Below are 21,986 nucleotides of genomic sequence, written 5' to 3'. Positions count from 1 at the left end.
GATGAAACATGTGTTGGTCAGGTTTTTGCTTTTTGATCAAGCTTTTCTTGCTTGTAGGGTACACCGAGAAGACGTTACGATGACGAAAACATTTATTTGCTAATTGTAATGTCATTAATCTTTTTCATGGACATCTGAAGGTATCTTGTCAAAGGTGATACAGAATGTCTCTTCTCATGTCTCCCCTGCAATTTCCTCTCCTCTCTTCCATTTTGTGGCCAAATGGAATAAAAATTGCTCACTACCATCTGCACGAGGGAGTAAAGTGCAGCTAATTCTACACGGGATAAAAATGCCATCGCTTTTAAGGTTGTGGGAAATATTTTCGATTTGTAAACTGCCCTTTCACTCGGAGCACCCATTTACTTTAAGGCGTTCCTGGCAAATAAAGAGGAATGAGAGGAGGGGTATTAATGGAGCCCCTGTCTTTCCCAGGTAAATTCCCCAAGCAGCCTGGCTGACTGATTGTCCTCATCTTGTTGGTATTCTGACTGATGTGGCCTTGTGAGGAAAACAGAAAGGATTGATGGTTGGACACTTCAAAAGTCAGTGGAAACATTTTAATTATTGGATAACGGGTTCAATTAAACACCTAAATTACCAGATGCTGGTACACCCTGGCACAGTCATGGATTGCACATGCCAAAATGAGTATAAATCATACAAAAAAGTTTCTGTATAACAGAAATGCAACATTTTAGCAATTGCAACATATTGTTGATCATTTAAATGGAATTAGTGCATAACTATATAACTATATATAACTAAAACTATATGAAGATTATTAGGCAGGCAGGCAGGCAGGCAGACCATAAACTCCTCTCTCCATTTCAAAGTTCTGACAGTGCAGCTATGACTTTATTTAGGAATTTAATAATTTCTAAATTTTGCGTTCTACATACTTGATTTGTGCGACGTGAACATTTTGTAGTTACACAAAACCGTATTTGCAACACAAAATCACAATTTTTCTTTGAACTTGAATTTAGTTCAGGTGACTCACTGGGTCTCCATCACCTTTAGAACTGTGCAAAAAATTAATAGTGCTATAAAAACTGGAAAGAGAAATGCCTGAATTTTTTTTTTTTTTTTTTAAACAATCTCTCAAACGTTATTATATGATGTCTGTGTCAAGGTAAGCAGGTATCTATGAGACAACATGGTGGTGTGGTACATATGAACAGAAGAGGAGACAGAATATTTTATTAGAATTTTCAATATGAAAAAGAAATGAATGCCTCTTTTTTAAACAGTTTGGCCTCAGTCTTGGACTTGGTCTCGTCCCTCCTGGTCTTGATCTTGACTCTCATCTGTTGCCTTCTTCTGTTCTTTAGGAAAAAGCAACTGCTGTCGATGTAACTACAACAGTACTGATACACGACAAGTTTTGAATGAGTTGTGAGACGAGATTTCAAGAGAATTGCGAAACTCGTGCCCAAAAACGAGTGCAATTATACACTTTATCAAACATTCAGGTTTTTATTTTGAAACCTGTATTGGAAACCCAGGAAAAACCTAAATAAATGTGCTTCCAAGATGGGTTTCTTAGAGTCTTACCAGAGTCTTATAAAACAAGCACCACTTCAAAAAGATGCCAACATCTTCTCCCTTCATTAAAAGGCTTGACCCGCTGCTGGAGACCCCAAATTAACCACAGTACCCCTCCCTCTTCTGTTCTGTCTTAATGACCACTTCCCATCAGTGCCACAAAAGTCTTTCATAACATGTCTGATTATTTGATAGCACGTCTGCCTGCTTATTAGTAATGACTGGGTGAATTCCACATTATTTGACACACCAGGATACACACCATACTTATCTATAAATGAATAGATCAGCGGTCTCCAACCTTCTTTGTGATGAGAACTACTTTCAAACAGTCAATCAAGTTGCGAGCTGCCTCAACTCCCTCATTTTATGTACTATTATGCTATACTCATATCTATCACAATATCACATGCATACATGATCTTGATGAGATGTTTGACACTGCGTACTGTCCACAAGGGCCTTGTAGTCCTGAGAGTTTACATCAACGAGGCGAGTTAGGAATGTCCACTTGATAAATTTATGATGGAGAAGGCAGGTTCAAAATGATGCGTTGAGATAAAAAGGACAGCACCATCCACAGTCCTGTACAGATGTTGGCGAGCTTCTTTGCATCCGCAATCTTCGCGATATCCTTGTCTGAGTTTGAAAGGATGGAATTTTTGCAGACATCTGCAGCACCTCTAAATTAACAACACTGGGAGGGAACAGCACAACCAAATGTTCAGAAAACGCAGATATGCTCACATCCTTGAAGAGGTTTAAAATGAATGCGACACGGGACTCCAGGCACACAGAGCCTTTGAATCTGTCCTCACACTCCTGACCCAGCCTTATCAGGAGGCCCCCTTTTTCCCATGACTCCAGATGCAGCATCGTTTTCTTTAAGAATTTTGTGTACAGAGGGGGAAATGGCCCATTTGCCTTTCCTCCAGTTGTTGAAAGTCTTGACAGGCTATTTTTGTGATCCTTGCATAAGGAATCAGCTATGGGCCACTTTGTAAATCCTGCAAAGAAAGCTGGGGCTGCAAGTCAAGCATCATTCAAACAACAATAGCTACTGCTGCAAACCTGTTTTTAGCTCACCACCTGCCAGACGCCTGCCAGATGGGAAATGTGGTCAGACATCTTGTAAAATGTGGTAAAGTGCCACTCCACCTTACTTTCCTGACTGACTCCAACGCTGCTCCCATAAATCCCATCTTTTCAGTTTACATAGATGTTAGAAAATAGATAGATTATGAAAAGGTTCGGGATCATCGCAAGACTGAGTTCAATCATGTGTCTTTAATTCATTGAAAATATTTCTTGGGTTTTCTTTTTCTTTTATTATCACTATGTTATTTAAATTGAAACTATTTATTTATTTTCTTCAATTTGCATTTAAAAACTAAGTATCTGAGCAAACGTGGTAACCTTCACTGCCAAAGCATTCGTACGTGTGGGTGTGTGAGTGAATGAATGACGTGTGTTAGAGTCTGGGATATAAATAAATGGCTGAACTTAACTTAAAGTATCATGAGATGTCATATTGCAGAAATAATTCACCAGGTAAAAAGTCTATTTGTTTGAGAAATGAAGCTGTGGAAGAAGCAAAAGCAAATTATCTTCAACATGTGTCCTTCACTATTATGTAATGTAGAAGACAAAGAAATAATGCAAACAAGGGTTTAGCCTTCATTTCCTTAGCATTTCAGGCAACGTGTAGTCGATAGTAACTTGAAAGGTGCTATTTTCTTTGCAACAGAGCCTTTTCCACCTTAGCCCCCACCTTTAACTGCCCAGACCTCAAAACACTCCTTCTCAGAATGGCTTCTAATATATTAACTATTCTGTGATGCTTCCTTTTTAAGCTAATTTTCCTATTTTTTCCTAGTTTCCTAGTTTTTCTTTGAATGTTTTCATCCTTTCGCATCTTTGACGTTCTTGAAAAGCAGGAATGATGAAGATGAAATTTGATCATAAGATTGCCCTGTGAACACTCGTGCAAACAAGTCATTTTTCTTCATTTTCCACAAATGTGTTGTAATGGCAAAATGTGTTATCGAGGGTGGACTGCTGCCTCGGCTGGCGTAGACTCCAGCTGTCTCCACGACCCTTATTAGGAGTAACAGTTAACGGAAAATAAATGTGAGTGTGTGATTTATCTTCATCCATATATGTTTCTAGAATAGTGAGTAGAGGGGAAAAACACACTTTAAAGCAATGAATGAGTGTCAAGCAAGGACAAAAAATACACCAAGAAATATCTCCTGCAAATTGCACTAATGCCAGATCATCTTTGTATTAATTAGCAAAGCTGCTCCACATTTAGCCTAAACTGAATTCTAATCCTGAATCATCCTTTTTAAAGCTTGCTCTAGTTCTGTCAGGAAAAAAAAAACGAGGGAAAAAAGAGAAAGGGAGGCCATTTAAGAAAGAAAAACAGAGCTAGGACTGTTCATGATTGAGTGACAGAAGCTGTGGCCAATAGCAGCGGAGCAGAAAGGACCCTCCTCTGCTTCGGTTAGAATTGTTGGTTCCACTGTGTGCTGTAGTGCTGGAAGAGGGGAGACCACAGTCTGCAGGAGAAATCTGCCAGTGTTTAGGCTGCAGCCGGCTACAACACTGGACTGAAAGTCTCTTTAACTCCACAAGCAAAGGGGATTAAAAGATCAGTAGATTTAAGGAAAAAGAGGAAAAAAAACATAGTGGAGAGCACTGCAAAGACAAGCTAATAGGATCAGACTCCAGAAACATGTACAACTCTGTGTTTTTCATCGTTCTGACATGGATGTCCGCTGTGATTGTGTTCTCAGGTAAGACTCTTTCTACTTCACTCCATCCCTGTAAAGGTCTCCAACCTTCTGTCTTACTGTTTCACTGCTGAAACACGGACTCATGCGATGGAGCTTTTTTCTCATCTTGTCCTTAGAAATGTGTTTAGTGATCTCGTCACTGGAGTGATATTTCATTCCATTAATTTCCACCTAATATTCATCTTTATGTGTTTTCTGTGACAGCCTCCAAATGGAAGTGTGTAGTTTTGTTTTTTTTACCTGCAGCAGTTTCACATGTAAAGTTTGTATTTTATTGTGGCATAAAAGTAATTTATGCTGTTTTCCCACCGCAGGGTACCTTTGTTACTCCTCTCTGCTCTCTTTTTGTTGTTTTCATGCTGTTGAAGGTGCAACTGGTTGTGGCTGCGTCACACAAGGACAACAATCGATGTGAAATTGCTTTTGTAATTTGATGGAACTCATTTTCTTTTCGAAAAGTTTGATTGTAGCACGACATCAAAATACTTCAGCATCAATAACAAAACAGGGGAGGGGAGATGGGAGAGGAGAGGAGGAGGGGATATGAGGAGGAGAGGAGAGGAGAGAGGAGGGGAGGGGGATGGGGGGTGGGGGGACCTCATTAAGGTACATACAGTAATATGAAGCTGCACCCTGAGATTGTCGTCATTATACCTGAACATGAAACTGACTGGACGTTGATGATAATGACCTGATTTTGCAGATACATTATGACATTTCAGACAGCTTCCTGTTGTCGCTGAGTCCTCATAACCTTGGTTTTACACGGCAGCTCTTTACCTTGAGGCGGCTTATAATCATAAATGGACTTTTTGATTGGCTGCTGGACTCTTTTGGCGGCTGTTGTGTTTCAAGGGTTCTGCCGCCAAGCTTGGTTGGAACAGCACTCAGCTCCACTATCAGTTATGCAACAATGGAAATGACCTCCTCAAACTTTAGCTTAACACGTGAGAAAACAACAATCCTCACTCGAATAAAACAAAGTCTAAAGTGACTCCGGATAAAACAATAGTGTCGTTTGATGTCACCTCTTTCACTTACATAATCGCAACTGAGGCAGTGGAGACAAGAAAAATGTGTCTACAACATGACAGCTCCTATTGTTCCCAGCATCATCCTTCAGCAGCTGTGAACCCTGATTTTTTAACTCCAATGAAGGACTAAAGCACAAAAAAAGAACCTCACTTTCAGAGGACAGACAACAGACAGGAGTATCGGGAAAAATGGGAATTTTCATTTCCTACGCAGCAACATTGCTCGAGTAAAAAGGCTGATTAGAGGCTGCAATGTCTCCTGATTTACAATCATTTTATTTCACACATGCTTCTCCCTATATAACAGAGGCACACACATTACTCAGAGCTAATTTGCATGATTTAACACAATCATGAGAGACAGCAAAGACAAAGCAACACAATCAAAAATAGAGTAGATAGATAGCCACACAGCTTGATATGAAGTGTCGGTTCTGGAGGAAAAGTTCTGCATTTAAGTCGGTGTTGGTGTCCTACTGTGATATGTGCATGAGTTGAACTGCAGGTGCCCCCAGCATGTTCTGAAAGCACTCCAACTCTACTATAAATATCTCTGACTGGTTGTTTACCTGCATCTTTTAGATGAGATGAAATTGCAATGGGGGAAAAAAAGGCTTTGGAATAGAACTGGATAATAACAGACAGAGTTCTATTAGCTGCTTGTTTTGTCTGACACATTCATTTTCGCACCTGTGAATTCATTGAAAGGTTGGTGTGTTAAATATTTCACCCATCTGGACCCAAATCCAGGGGCCAGAGACTTGGACGGCAGTGAAGCCAGCGTGTCCGGTCCTCCTCCACCTCAGAATCAGTGTTTGCATAGTGATACTCTGGCATCAAAAGGGCAGGAGAGAGTATTCTGATCTATGGACAGGAATAAATGCAACCCTGATGCTCTTGGGTTATATCAATCAATCAATTCTATTTATACAGCGTCTGTTACAATCAAAATTGTTTCTAGGTGCAGAATCCCAGGGCCTGACCCCCAACAAGCAACAGTGGCAGGAAAAACTCCCCTTTAACAGGAAGAAACCTTGAGCAGGACCAGGCTCATGTAGGGGGACCCTCCTGCTGATGGCCGGCTGGGTAGAGAGAGAGGAGAGGAGAGGAGAGGAGAGGAGAGGAGAGGAGAGGAGAGGAGAGGAGAGGAGAGGAGAGGAGAGAGAGAGGAGAGGAGAGGAGAGGAGAGGAGAGGAGAGAATAGGTAGAACATAGAGATATATTATATTAATTAAAATAAGCTGCGGGTTGGGTGGGTCAGCGGGGTCGGAGGTCAGTATACAGCTTATGAAGGCGACAATAATAATACAAGATAATACAAGCGTGCATGCTCCAAATTTCCATAGATGGTAGAATTTATCGAATTATGGAGACATAAATGGATGTCTGGCCAATAAATGAAAAAAAAATCCAGATATTTTTGGGGAAATGTCTGTGTAGATTCTCAATCATCCAGGTCATTGTATCCAAGGTAGTTTTCTCTGTCAACTGGACTGGGTTTCTTCTCTTTGGGGAGAGAAAATCATTTTTGCTGTTTATCCAGCCACTCCTGATCAAAGGAAAAGATACTGAGATACGAGTGCTGTAGGGCATATGGATATCTGTGCGGCTGTATATGACTCAGGAAGATAGAGCTGCGCACGTTCACACGGTGACGGGAGGTGTTTTCTGTAACCAATTAGATGACAGGGCCGCCAGTGCAATTGAAATTTATGGCTGAAAAACATTTCTGCTTTAAGGTCCAGTGTGAAAGATTCGACCGCTGAAAAACAACTTTCATATTGCCACGTCTTTTCCCCGGCCCACAACGCCACATTTGTGGTGGAAAATGCGTTTGGAAATTGGGAATCTGAGACACTGGGAGACTGTGGGGAGGGCTCTACAACGGAGCAGTAATTAACAGAGAGTCACTCACGCAGCTCCGGTAGTGCAACAATAGTGTGCACAAGCACTTATTCATTGGAGGCTAAGGCATTTACGAGAACACTGGCTCTGAGCATCAGTAAACAACGGATCTTGACACTGGTGGCTCAATGAGGCTGTCACCATCTTTGAACATGCCAGTAATGGATGGTCAGTGAATGGGGAGCCTTGACACATGCCAGGAAGAGTCTTCGTGTGGGCTGATATCAGAGAAGAAACTTCTAACACACAACTGAACCGATCTAAAAGCTGGTTTGGTTCAGAACTTGAGCTGTTCTGTGTCGACACAGGTGAGCCTGGGCCTAGGATTTCTTTTTCTTTCTTCTTTTTGGGTTGAAAATAAACCAATATCGATCCTATCAGTGAAAAAAGACCTTTAAATATCACCAGTTATTAAAGAAACAGTGACCTCTTAGTGTTTTGGTAAAACGTTGTAAAGTATAATGGCCACAGGGGGCTATTGCAGACCAGTTTCATGTAACAAAGTGACTTTTTCAATTAATCAAACGATGCAGCTGTTCATCAGAAACTGGATGGATTTGGCTAGATTGCGCGGCCAGATTTGACGCTCGGAACAGCTGTGGCTACAACTGAGCCACAGGGAAATCAATCTGCGGAATAAAATCCATCCGATGACGTGTCTGCAGGTGTAATTAAGCTCATATCTTCTAATAAAGAGTTGGCCAAGTGATTTTAGTCCAAGTCCCCAAACAATATTCGCAAAGCCATTTCGGCAAACGTGCACTAACACCGAGGCTATCTCTTTTGATTTAGATTATCACAATGACCTTTGGTTTTTATCCCAAGCAAATATTACACTGGCAAACCCCCCAGTGCTGAAGCCACTTTCCCCTTTTATGAACATGTGGCAAGGACAACGGGGGAGCTGTTTCAGCATTAACAATATTTTATATATATATTTGCTTTCTTGTGTTTATGAATTGTATCTAACTATTATCTGAATGCTACAATGCGTTTTTTTTGGCAGAGTGTTGCGGGTGCATTCGACTGTCCGACAGTACATCATCGGTTTGAATACGAGTGCGACATTGTGTGCACTGCCGCACAACAGCCACACAGGTCCAAACCCCAAAATGTATCTAGGTCAGTGAGTGCTGGACATGTCCACCAACACAGCGCTGCACACCCCCATCTTATAAAAAGAACTCTATGCCGCCTTCAGCAAGAATTCTCTGTCATTAAGTGCCAGGAGTGTGTTCTTAACAGGGTCACAGTGAGGTCATCGTACAGCAGTTCACAACAGCACGTGGAACTCCTGCCCATGAATACCGAAACAGCATTAAAAAGAAAGAAAAATCCCTCTCTCCTGGATGAGGCTTTCAGTCTCTACTGATAAGGAATAGCAGTTATTTTCAATGCATAAGTTAATATTTTATAATCCAATTTTCTCTGATGTTGGCTTCTGTTACATTGGTGTGTGTTTGGAGAAGGTACTGACCTTCCTAAACACTCCCCTCAGGGTAAACAGAACTATTTGTGATGTGTGACTTGACAAATTATAGACTCAGGGGAAATAAAACATTGAGCTTTTCAAAATAGACGGTTCTGGTTTGTAATGGCACAAACGTTCACGCTATAAAGAGATTAAATCTAAAGTTACTGCTGGGGAGGTGAAATCTCTTTTTTGTCCAGTTTTGCTGGCAACAAACACCTCCCTAAACATCAAACGTGTGGCTCCTTGTGCAAACTTACCATCCAAACCTGGGAGAGGTACCAAAAGGACCATCCAATATTGCAACACCATTCCATACTTTAAGCTACTTTAATCTAGTGGCCTGTCTGCAGCGTGCAGCTTAAATTCCATACGTAGAAACTCTGGTTCTAAACATCTCTCCGTTTCTGTGGTTTGGAGTTTTGCTCCTGTGGGCTGTTGGTGCAATCTTCCGAGCTCTTCTGCAATATTAGCCAGTGACCTGTCTCTGCTGACCTTCTGTACAGCTGGTTACCTTTTATGTGGCGAGTATATTATTACCTTTATTTCCCCTTCAACAGTAAAATATCCCAAGTGCAGAGAATGCCTTTGCTGAAGTTGCTTCTTACACCTGAAACTGTTGTATGTGTGTTCAATCTTCATGTGTGAACCTGAATATATTGTCTCTAGCACAGATGTTTTCCCCCTGCTCTCATCTCAGTACTCAAAGCTCTCCGAATGTCCCCATACGCTTCTGACAAGTGTGCTCTTAACTGTCTCTTCTGCATTTTTGTGGCGCCGCAACTCCATCAAAAATCACCTACCGATAAAATGTCTGGTCTCCTGTGGTGTTGAATTGGGCTCAGAAGTGCTGAGGTTGCGTGAGACTCATCTCACAGGGTGAAGATTAATGGCTTCATGAATCAGCTGTGATTGCTGAACACCATAAGAAAATACGAAGAGACCAACCGATGCCTTTGTTAACATTGGTGGTCGTGATCTTGTGCTGCCAGGACGCCTTCGTATCCGACCAGCATGTCTAATGTTGCTGCAGCTGTTGAGACCAGTAGCTTCAGTCACTTCGGGTTCGAGCTGGAGGCTAAAAAATGAAAGTCTTTGCAGGTACATTCAGGATGCTGCGCTAGTAGAATCTCAAATAGTCCTTATTCTCATTGTTATTATAAAACCATTCTACTTCTAATATACTTTCACCACATTTCGCCTACTTGCTCCTCTTTATACCCAGATAAACATGATTTTTCATGTATATTTATTGACAAATTAAAACCAAGTTTGAAATGCATGAAGAGTGATGCTCCCGTGATATCTGTATAGAATATTTCATTTTTCACACACTTGCATCTCTTTTTTTTTAAAGCCTTCATAGATGTTTTGCTTACTGCATGTATTTGCAGGCACAGACACCACCAAAGAATGAAGAAAACACTTTCTTCTACCATGTTTTGAGAAAGTTACATGCGCCATAATATGTCAGTGTTGAATATGTCACTGATGAATGCTGTTCAACCTCAGCAAAGGTCAGGCAATACGACCACTGCTCCCGTTTCTGCTTTGATATAATATTGCTATTCAAGAGCTCGCATGACTTTCAGATGCTCCCTGATCACACACAAACACAGATTTAGAATAAAAACAAAGAGGTCTAAACCGCCGATCTCCATATGTATTTATTCCTCCTAAAGCTTGGCGGCGAACTGGTGAATGACGTGATACAGACGAATTTCTGCTGCATTTCAGCCCCATCAGCTGCTGCTGCGTTCACTTGCAACTGTCACATCTCATTTGCTGCTTTGTTGCCGAGAGCGCTGCACCCACCAGTCTCTCCAGACTGAGCCACTGCTGTTGGTGCTGCTCAGACTCCGGCAAGGCAGCAATGAGGTCATATTTAGAAGAGAGGAACATCTTCCACTGGGCAAAGTCACGGTGGAGTAGAAGGATGTGAGAGGTTTAGATATATCTAAACCTGGTTGATATTTATTTTGTCAGTCAACACCGTGTTGATCGTCAGCTTGAACTTATTGTTTGGGGCTTATTTCTGATTGCGTGGTACCGTACAGGTGGGGTATGCTGGAAACTGGCTCAGTGGTCTGCAGGCCAGAGGCGACACACCATTCACACACAATCCCATCTAAGAACCCTTTAGTGTCTCTAATCCTGCCATGCCTGTGTATGGTTTGTGGGAGGAGCTTGGAAAGAAATTCCCGCACAAAGACAATATCCATAAACTCCATTCAGGGAGGTTGTTTTTTAGATCCTAATATGGCAAAGGCCATTTCCAAGACCCCCTTTGGTTATCTGGGCATATTTCACAAATGAGGTGAAACTTTCAATTAAGTCTTTAAAGAACGAGAAGCTTTTCCAGGTTATGTCCCAGCATTTCCTGGGTTCAATGTTCTATGTATGTTTTTGGCTCTTTGTGGAGCATAATAACAACCTAAACAACGATAAACCAGAAAATATGCATGTCAGTGGGATCAGGAACAGCTCTTGGAATGTATGGACATATATATGTGTGTGTGTGGGAAAGGTTGTGTGTATGCATGTGTGTTTGTGTGTGTGTGTGGGAGGGGGGTGTTATCATCTCTCTGCCAACAATAGTCGTCTCTGACCACTGTCCATAAGTGATTATTTCATAAAAAAAAGAAAATTAAAGAAAATATGATGGGTTGATAACCAGTGGTAGCGCCTGATTGGTCAATATCTCAATCTTCTTGTAGCACATATTACGAGCCAGTAGGAGCTCAAGAAATATGAACATTTTTAACCTTCTTTATTACCTGGTCATAGTCAAATTAGCTGATATGACAAGGTTTGGTTCCCAAGTAATATTCAGCTAGAGCGTGCATTGTAAGCTAAGCCTTTAGCTTCAAGTAGTGACGCACTGATTATCAGATTAAGCTCCGTCTTTTTAATGTCACAGTTGCGGTCAGAAAACACGGCAACCCGAAAAACCTCCCTAAAATTTCAGATTCCACATTTTATTTGTACAAGACCTACTTTTGACATGTGTCACATCAGCTCCTTCTATGTGGCCCTGATTGTATGCAGTGAGGATGATGTATAAGGACAAAGAAGACATCAGCTGTCAACCTGCCCTGTCACACTTGTCAGGAATTCATTAAATGGGATAGTGACATCTCTTCGAGAGAGGTCTGACACTCCCATGACGGTGGGTCAAGATCCCCTCTCTGATGTCCTTCATCTTTCTTTAAAGTTTGATGAGATGAAACATCCGTGCTTCCATACTAAAGATGATGTTGGGAACAAAATAAATAAATAAATCTCGGAGAAAGGCGACGCAGGTCCGAAATTTGACCGGTGACTGGTCAGGATTCCAAAAGGAGAGAAAGCACCAGAAATACACAGAATAGCTGTGGAAGGTGAAATAAGGAAAGTCAATTTATAGCCAAGAGAATTGTAGAAGATAACTTTTCCAATTATGAAACTTAACTGGAGAAATAGTGGGGGTGTTTGGCACCTTTAACTCTGGTTTCCTCCCACTGTCCAAAAACACGGCTGTTATATTGATTGGAGACTTTAAATTGCCCTTAGGAGTGTGTGTGGGAGCAAATGGTGTGTGTTTCCTGGCACACCTTTGGGATCGGATTGCTGTTGCTCACCAGGTGAATGCTGCTTACAGAGCCCCCCCCTTCCCAGACCAAAGACCCAAATTCAGAATAAGCGGTGGTTAACACAAAATGGATGGCTGAACTCAGGGGAAATCAGTGCTGTCATGGAGAGTTTATAGAAACCATTTCCTGGTGAATCCAGCTGAAAAAGTGAGGGGAAACATTAGGAATCCACCAGGTAACTGAAGAGCGTAATCACCATGGTATGTGCCTGGGGAGCTACATTTAATATCAAATACAGGAGAATAAAAGGAGAATGTGGCCTTGCAAATGTGATCCCAGTCCAATAAATATGACACAGCATTTTGCCCTCCCAAGATCTAAAATGTATGAAGCTCAAGAGCAGCAAATAATGACTAAATGTACAATCCAAAACAACTAAAACACCAGATGGTGCTTAAATCACAACTTTAATGAGCGCATTTCTCTTGGTTGTTGGCGTTCATGTTGGTAGAAACCTCTAACAGAAAAATCTATCTGCCGCATGAGACAGGATTCCTTTTTTTCCCCATCATTAGTATTCAGAAGTGTAGATGTTCAATTAAACAGCGTGCAAATGTGTGGGCTTATGTGACTCTACAAAGCTAATTCACATGATCCCAAACCTGTTAACCTCAGCTGATGTGTTCACAGGCCATCACAACACTTTCAGCTGGGAGTTGGATCAACATTTCTGTTCCTGAACGTGTTGTTTAACACCAAATAAACACAAGACTGGATTTATTTCACGATGAGCTCTCCTCTTTTGTGGAGAGTCCAGTCATTCCAACTGGTTTTTGCAAGTTATATTTAAAATCACACCTTAATAATAATAATGCTCAAGTAAAGAATGTGCAATTTGTTACATTTGCATGACAAAAAACAAATGAGCCAAATTTGCTGCAGCATGCAAATGTTCCCTTCACATTGCTTCATTTCTGACAATCATTTGAGGAGTTATTTGCTGGTATTCTCACATGATTACAAAATTCAAGGGGTTTTATGGCTTTTATGCCTGAGACAAAGCCTGTTCTTTCTGGCAATGATGCATTAGTCCCTGTTGACTGTGTGACCGGTCCCTTTAAAGAAGAGTGGGTGTCCACTTGTATTGTTTTGTCCCTTTAAAATGACTTGATTTCAGTGTTCTTTATGGTCCAGCACACATGGGATTTCCTACAGAGTCACGAGTTTCATAGAAAATATAAAGTTCTGGTTTTGGCTCTCTTGGGGTGGAGGGTTGGGGGGGTGGGGGCTCTCTGAGCCATCTGGGGTGACAGGGAAGCAGCCGGCTGCTGGGGTTAACCAGCTGTCACCTTGGAACCAGCACTGTGAACTGAACCTGCAGATCAATGTTGTCGCAGGCCAAAGTGTTAACGTCCACGCCGAACTCGGGCGCCTCATATAAACTGTAAGTGAGTGGGTAGCGGTGGGGGGTCAGAGAAATGTCAGGGTTGATCTGGGAGGGCACCACAGGCTGCAGACGTGCCGATACAATCAAAAAGAATAAAGGAAAGTAGAGAATGGAGGAGGGATAGTCAAAACTGGAGTTCCACTGGCCTGATCCTTCAACACATGGGGGTGGGGGTGTGTTGTTGTCTTCCTCAAACCGTTGGATGACTGTTGGATGACAGGAACAAACAGTCCATATCTGACATATGTGCATTAATAAAAACCAAAACAAACTAAAAAAAGCACCAAGTGCATTTGACATTGAGGAAACAATTCAATTGTTCATACAGTTATTAACTCCCAATGAGTGAGCTCATCTCATTGGAAGGTACTCGTTATGAACCCCTTCTTAGGAAGTTCTTCTTCGGGAAGGTAATCAGGATTTTACTCCGACGGCTCAAAAGTTGAAGTGAAGAGAATGAAAGAGCTCGTCACTCTTTTTAACCAGTTCTCCGACTGACTGACCGACGACCAACCGACCGATCTATCTATCCATCCGCCCGTCCGTCCTTTCGTCCATGTATATTGATAGATAGATAGATAGATAGATAGATAGATAGATAGATAGATAGATAGATAGATAGATAGATAGATAGATAGATAGATAGATAGATAGATAGATAGATAGAATAGTGAGGAAAAAGCCTTCAAACATTTGTGTTTTTATATGAAACTGTCCAAACTCATTTCCACTGCAGGGGTTCCTGGGAAATATTGGGGGCAGGAACGTTAGAGGAACCATTCCTCCCCCTGTCTACTGCAGGGTAGGAACCCTCGGCGACATCACGGGTTTTAATCACCGCGTAATCGTTGCGCGACAGATTCGATCGCGGCGTCACCCTGGCAACAACCATAACAAAGAAAACAACAATGTGGAAGGAAGCGAAGACGAAAGGTGCTGAGTCGGCGTATTATTCCAACAGAATATGACCAACAGTTAGAGAGTTTGGCCTGCAAGCTGTATCTGTGCACACATGAGTGTGCTAATTCATGTTACGTAAACAGCATAAAGTTGCCGGTTAGTGTAAATGTAGGAATATCTAAAAATCTGTGCACAAAAGCTTGAATTTTAACAGAAAATAAAACTGTCAGTCTGCAAAAGCAGCAGTTCACACATCCATGCTGCTAATAATAGAACATTTCTGCAAATGAGTCTATTCATCTGTGAAAGTTATCTACAACAACAAAATGGATGGTTCCTGTCTGGCTGTATTTCCGCTGTGCTTTTCTTCGTTTTCCCTCTGATGGGCATCATTAAAATAAAAACAATCCTTTGTTGACCTGCCAGTTCAGCTTCCATAAGACAATAAACGGATCCGGCGAAGCCTCTTGGGACACGTCAGCAGAGCGCTCCCTTTCTATGGCTCAGTTCTTCTCTTTTTCAACTTAACGGCAAAAAAAAAAATGTTCTCAGAAATCTTATAATTAATATTTAAGTCAGCTCTAAAACATGCCAGTTTGGTCACCGTTTTCACAAACCATTTTGGTGAAAACACAAGTTGAAAATCAGACACAAATGTTACGTAACATCTCCGCAGAGTTCTGCGTGGCCTCGAAAATACGTTACCTCCAAAACATCTGACAGCATAGGTGGAAATCTAATGGCATAAAAAAGTGGATGTGACAGCGGGGAGGTCAGCAGATCCAGCCCGGAGTCTTTTGCTTGAAGAGAAGTTGACAGAAATGACCTTTCAGGGGACGGGGCCGGAACCAGACAAGTGTAGCTTATTAGCTCAATAGCAAAGATTTCGCTCCAATGTAGCAGAGTTCTAGTTGTTCGGTGCAAATGACGGGAGACGCGATGCATTTGCCGCAGGGACAATCAACCATGATGGATAAACCGTGACGTTTGCCCTGCAGACACTCTCATCCCGGCACACACGCTGCAGTTTTAGTCTGGTGGGTGAAGCGCTGTAACATCAGCGTTTCTAAAGTAGGCTAGATTGTTCGTGGAGCAGCTAACAGCGGCTAACAGTTGGGTAGACTGGAAGTGCGTCTGGAGGTCGTTTGTAGATCAGAACAGGAATTAGCGTCCGTCTGGTTTACGAAGTCCCAAGGTGAACGACTGCGACCCGAGGCTAGCTTGTTATTACCCTTTTACTGAGCAGCCTGTCTCAGATTCCAGCAAACGAGGATAATCCAGTCCAGGGTTCACCCCCAGTGTTAGATATGCGTCAATTAACTAGTTTTTAGACATTTTTGACATTTTTAAGGTTAAATTTGTTGGGTACTAAAAGCAAAATGCAACAAAGCTGACGTTAAATTAAGTGAAAAAAAGGAGTATTGGTATTCAGCCAGGATCCAGATGGGCCACGAGGCTGGAATGAGTCAAGAATCCGTCAGTAATCAGCCGTAATTGTAGAGCGGCGCCAGCTCTAATCATGGCTCTATTACGTAATTTTATATTCGCTGAAATCGAAATTCGGTCTAATCAGCTTCTCACTGAAACAATTGCGTAAAAGCATGGCAACTTTTCACGTTGTTATCAACCAATGATTGCAGATCTTCTAATTCAGTCCTCTTCTATGGTTTCCCTACCTGGAATTAGTGGGAAACCCTCTGTCGGACCTCTTGATTTTTCCCGTGAAGCGTATGATTTTGTGGCTCTTCCCACTGACATTTAGGGCTGTTTTATGTTTTACATACACCGGTTGCCTTTATGTCCTATTGAAAGCCTAATGAATACCTCCAACATACGAATCACTTTCATGCCTGGATGATAATTACCTTTTTTTTTGTCAACACAAAATTAATTACATAGCCACAAATTGGCAATTCACAGTGAGGCAGCGCTCAGTGCTGTTCTAACTAGATTCCCTATCAGAGGATGGATGGGGCCTCAAGCCTCTGCCAAAGCCTATTTTTCCCTGAAGGTCAGACAGTGGAGTGGGTGCCAGAGCTCCCGGTCTGCTGGTCTCAGGTGTGATTCTGGCCTTCAAATCTGTTTCTGCTTTAGATGTCGGGGGAAAAGAAGGCTCCAAACAAACAATGCACGAAGACAATCACACACGTGCCATCCATCCGCCTCTGACATTTCCGTCAAAGGAGAAGAAAACCAGGTGCCAGCGTCAGATTTCAGATACAGCTTCGCCCGAGGTAAAACTGCTGTGACGGCTCCTCTTAAAGGTTGGAGCTCCAGCGCTAAGCTAACCTCTCCTTGAAGACTTTTTCTAGGTGATGCTAAGTGTTTAGGATTGCGTTTATAATATTCACCATCTCTTAGGAAATTAATGGACGTGAATAACACACGCGCGCGCACATCTGGAGGCAACTCAGACTCTGCAATCAACCTAATAAGTGGTGATTTGCACACGCTGCAGGAGTTTTCATGTCACGAAATACTGGTTCAACACCCAACACGTGCCACATGCAGCTTCAGGTTGGGCTCTTATACCTGCGTAAATGTTTATTCCTCCTCTGCGATTGATAGTTCCATTCCTGCAACGGTGAAAAGAGAAGATCGGAGTTTTTACACGGTGGTTCATCATCTTTACTCCCTGTTTTTAATCAGATTCAAACAGCCTTCGTGAAATACAGCGCATGGAAACATAAATAATCACCACGGCAGGGCATAAAGTGAATTTTGTTTTCCTGAAGCTTCCGATTGCATTTATAATTCCTGTGATAGGAGAGTATAAAACAGTGTTTAAATTCTGCCCAGCGTGTGTTTGACATGACCGAATGTGCTGCAGTGAATGTGGAAACTGAAGAATCCGTCCTGAGCGCCTTCAAGGCCCTCTGTTATATCGAGCACCGGCATTTTATTGTTGTAATAACGGCGTCTTTGATGCGTTGAAGGTCTCACGGAGGCGCGAGCAGAAATGCTGGGTCTGAGCTCTTCTGGTGAGCGTGTGTTTGCTGGGGAGTTGCTAAAGTACCACACAAAGCAACATTTCTGCACCCGTTCTCCATTCGTGCTGCTTCCGAACAGGCCCTTCATTTTTTGCCCGGCCGGAACCCTTCGCTCCCCGGCGTCCCCGGTGTGTCGTGAGGACGGCTACAACCGTTTGCAGGTGTCTCTGACGCTGCAGCGAGCCTGTGAGATGGATTGCTCAGTCACCTGCTCTGTTGCTGCGGGCAACAGTTGCCAGCCGTTGTGGATCTCATTCCTGCCTCAGTTCCCATTTCACACCAAAATTCTTTATTTCTTTACATTTAATTGGATTCAGATTTGGAAATCCCCTTTTTCTGGGAGCTTTGAGAAGTAATTCTTCTGGTCAAAAGCATCAGGAGACCATCTTAATCTTGTTTGATATCCATTTATAATGTTTTTATCAATGATTCCATTTACATCAACAAACAAAGGCACATTTAAGACTCCGTTAAATCAAACCTTGCATAATTGGTCGATGCTGTTAGGAATCTCCAGCATGCTTGAGGTGATTATCTCTGCAGCTGCTCAGCTCTTTGTTTATTCAGCTGTTTTCCATCAAATACTTCGCTGTCTGTCAGACTGAAAGTGTAGTGATCATCACTTTAAAGGTATTTGGGACACAGGCGACGCCTGCAGCGGACATTTGGAATTCTGCTGTGTTGAGTAACACTGACATCTGCTGGGACACTGCTTTCCTTTTTCTAAAGCACGACGAGAGCGAGGAGCGCGCACGTTTTATCCAAATCAATCAATCAATAAATAAATATCGTGCAGTCAGAGAAAGTGGATCAGTGGTTTGGATGATTTTCACACGGAGGTGTTTAGCATATTAACTGCTCCTGCAGCCATGAAAAGGATTTTAATGGAATCTTCAGGAAATGTTGATAATGAGCCAAAGAGATGATTAAATTTTGGGGATGTTCCCAATTCCGGAGGGATTTTGACATTTGATCTTAGAAAATCAAAGCCAAAGGGCTCTCTCTCTCTCTCTCTCTCTCTAGCTAATATAACATCATCCACATTTTGTGGCTTTTCATTGTTTGGGGCTTTTTTGGGGTTGTTATTTCATATCTACAATCAAATCCAACATACGTATCGGAGCGGCAGCATATTTCCTGCCACAGTGACGTCAGGGTGCTGATTTTGGGTAACAGTAGATAATCACCATATGAGGGGAAGAGTTCTGCTCTCTGAGTGCTTCGTTGCTAGTTTCTACCAACCGTCTTAAACTATCTTTAACATTTCCCCAGCATTTAACTCTAATAGAAGTAAATCCATTTATTAATAGCTTTATTATTAGTACTAGTATTATTGTATTTGTTGTCACTTTGTTAAAGTGAAAATGATAGAGATTTGAGTTTTTTAACCATAAATGAACCCGCAAACGTGGAAGAATCTAGATTATTCAGAGAGAAACGTGCACGTTTGATTGGCAGGCTGCTCTTCAGGTACTCCAGCTCTCTCATCAGCATAAAGACGTGCATTTAGACAAGAAATGGAGCGTTGATGGTGATTGGTTTATATGTGGCTCTACCCCCCACCCCCCCACCCCCACGGGTGTGTGTATCTTTATGAATGTTTATCTTTTATTTTACAACTGCCTCTGAAGTCACAGACTCATTTGTTGCTCTGAGACCTGAAAAATAACTTTGTACTCATCTAGGAGACGTCCTCCACTTTTTGCAAATGTGTGTGTGTGTGCGCGTTTGCTTTGCACAGGTTGTGTATGCTAGTGATATCAAATGCCATTAAGACCTAATTAGGTCCAAATTGCCATTTGTTACTCTGAATTCTAATAACCTTTGCCCAAAACAACCCCCCCCCCACCACACACACACACACACACACACACACACACACACACACACACACACACACACAGAAGGCGTGACTGGCTGCTCAATTAAGGGAAGCTGAGTATCTGCACCTGAAGTATCAGAGCTAAACTGATGAGAACTGCGGCAGGACACCACAAGTCTCGTGTTCTGTCTTCATCTCCAGTCTTATTAGCGACTAATCAATAAAGCCATTTCAATAACGAATAAAGGCATTTGCCATAATTTCAGGTTATAATTGATGTGTCGTTACTTTCTTCCGCCTGACATTTGTGGGTGTCATCTCATGAGCTCTCTATTTTTTGACATTTTGCAAACAGCATCAAATATATTATTCAGGGTCACAATTAACAAGTTGATAGTGAAAACAAGCTCATGAGAAGACGCTCAAACATTTCACGCCGGCTTCGGCCCTGTGGATTGTTCCCTGTTCTCTTTCCTCCTCTGTCTTTTCCCCCTCCTCTTCCTCCTGAAATGAACGGCGGGAACCCACCCGCTCCTGAACCGGTGATGGTATTTTGATTTCACTTTCCCATTTCCAGTTTATCACATTTTGATAAGGTCACCGACCGCTGTCACCTCCAGCATCCAACTCCATTTACTCAAGCGCACCCAAACGCTATTATCAATATGAAATATAGTGCGCAGACCGAGGAAAACATCAGTGTTTACTGTTCGGAAATCAAACCTGGCCTCAGGTGCCAGCTATTATCTGCCTCCTCTAGGGCAAAAAAATAAAATATCTCCCCCGGGGACTGCTAATCCCCCACTTGTTTGTACTGCAGCTGCAATTCAGCAGAACAAGATTATCCCAGTCACTGCTTAGGACTCGGACCACCAGATGAAAAGAAAAGTGCGAGAAATCTTTATTTTGTCTGACTTCCCTAATCCATTCCAATAGGCTGGACTTGCAGGAATAATTCCGTAATAATGGCTTCTCTCAATGCAAACATCCCACCGCGTCAATAGCGGAATGGAGGAGGACTTACCGGTGGGGAAACATGAAATAAGATGATGTAAATGACCTAGTTAGCTTCAAATGAGGTGCTCCATCATGTTGTGTCAGAGTTTCTGCCTTTGTTATTTGACTATTTTCATTTTTAAAAGAGCCTCAAACCCCGGCAGGATTACGTTGTGGCTCATTTTCACCGGCGCTCATGCTGAGTTTCTGTGTTTGCATGCGTTCCATGTCTGCCACTCTCACCATCAGCTCCCTTCTCGCTCATCTACGACCACCTCGATGTCCTTCACCTGCTTTTGAATACCCCCTCCCCCTTCGTTATGCCAATCTTCCCCTTCCTTCCTGCGCCAGATTGTCTTGGACTGTGCTGGCGTTCCCGCTGCATTATCAAGTTCTGCTCTCCTCGTGTTTGACCTCTATGAGTTTTAGATGCCTGAAAGATTAAAACAATTAATTAAGATGATGATAATGAACATATTGAAGAATTGAGCAAAAGACTGATGGGCAACAAGCAGGGGCACATTGAAGTAGCTAGTTTAGCTAACATCAATAACCACAGGAAAAGCTAAAACAATTAATAAAACGTTCCCTTGAAGAGTGTTTGCGTTCATGAAGGCATCATCAACCTGCCTGTAGATGTGCTGAAGCCGCAGCTACTGACCGGTAACGCACGTCTGCATCTTTAAGCTTATTATATGGGCATTTGAAGATTGGACGGTGGGATAAATGGGCAGGAGAAACAAGGGATGGTCAAATGGTAACTGAGTGCTGTTTATGGTGTTCAGCTTTCACATGGTCACACCAGGAGAAGCAACCAGTCACAGACGACGCCGCTTCAGGAGCAGGTTGAGGATCTCGCTGAAGAAGAGCCAGTTGTTCTAAAGTCTGGCCCAGAACAGGTCCTCTCCTTCACCGTACAAGCTCTTCCTGCTACCAGTAGTTCCGCTAATGTTACTCTGCTTCCCTGGGTCTGAGTTATAGTGGCAGCCTATTACCCGAGGAAGCCTGGACCACCCTTTCCTTCACACCAAGGTGCTCCCCTCTGGGTTTATTATGTCTAAAACACCTTTGGATTCCAACCATGAGGCATCCTGACCAGCTGTGCCATAAATAAAATGTCTGTGTGTGTGTGTGTGTGTGTGTGTGTGTGTCACGATGGTGAGAAGAAAAATATAATCAAATTGAAAAGTTGGGGTTATTTGATTAATGCCATATTTAGAGGCCTTGCAGGGGGGAAAAGGAATAAAATGCAGCTTTTGAAGATGATGGAGTGAGTGAATTCCACATGAGTCATCCATCAGTTGGGAATGACTCACTGGAGCAAATACGTCCATTATACGGCAGTGAATGAAAAATCCGCCACAGACGACAATTACCGCAGCAAATGCAGGACATATTTTTAGGACGCCGTGGAAATGCCTGTAGAAATCTGAACCCAGCGTGCATACATGCAGCCTATCTGCGTCCCTCACTCCTCTGTGGTAGAAAATCAACAGCCTGAAG

At 42.4% G+C, this 21,986-nt stretch overlaps 1 protein-coding gene across 1 annotated transcript in view; it reads left to right on the top strand.

Moving 5' to 3' along the window:
* The first annotated feature begins 4,081 nt into the window (after nt 1-4,081).
* opcml (opioid binding protein/cell adhesion molecule-like) overlaps nt 4,082-21,986 on the top strand; it is a 155,315-nt gene continuing 137,410 nt past the window's right edge. Inside the window, exon 1 of the mRNA XM_057054320.1 lies at nt 4,082-4,346. Coding sequence (XP_056910300.1) covers nt 4,286-4,346 — 61 coding nt within the window. The 5' untranslated portion in view covers nt 4,082-4,285. The remainder of the gene's footprint in view (nt 4,347-21,986) is intronic.

The sequence above is a fragment of the Takifugu flavidus genome, chromosome 14 (assembly GCF_003711565.1).
Source record: "Takifugu flavidus isolate HTHZ2018 chromosome 14, ASM371156v2, whole genome shotgun sequence".
Classification (NCBI taxonomy): Eukaryota; Metazoa; Chordata; class Actinopteri; order Tetraodontiformes; family Tetraodontidae; genus Takifugu; species Takifugu flavidus.
This window is presented reverse-complemented; position numbering and strand designations above follow the sequence as displayed.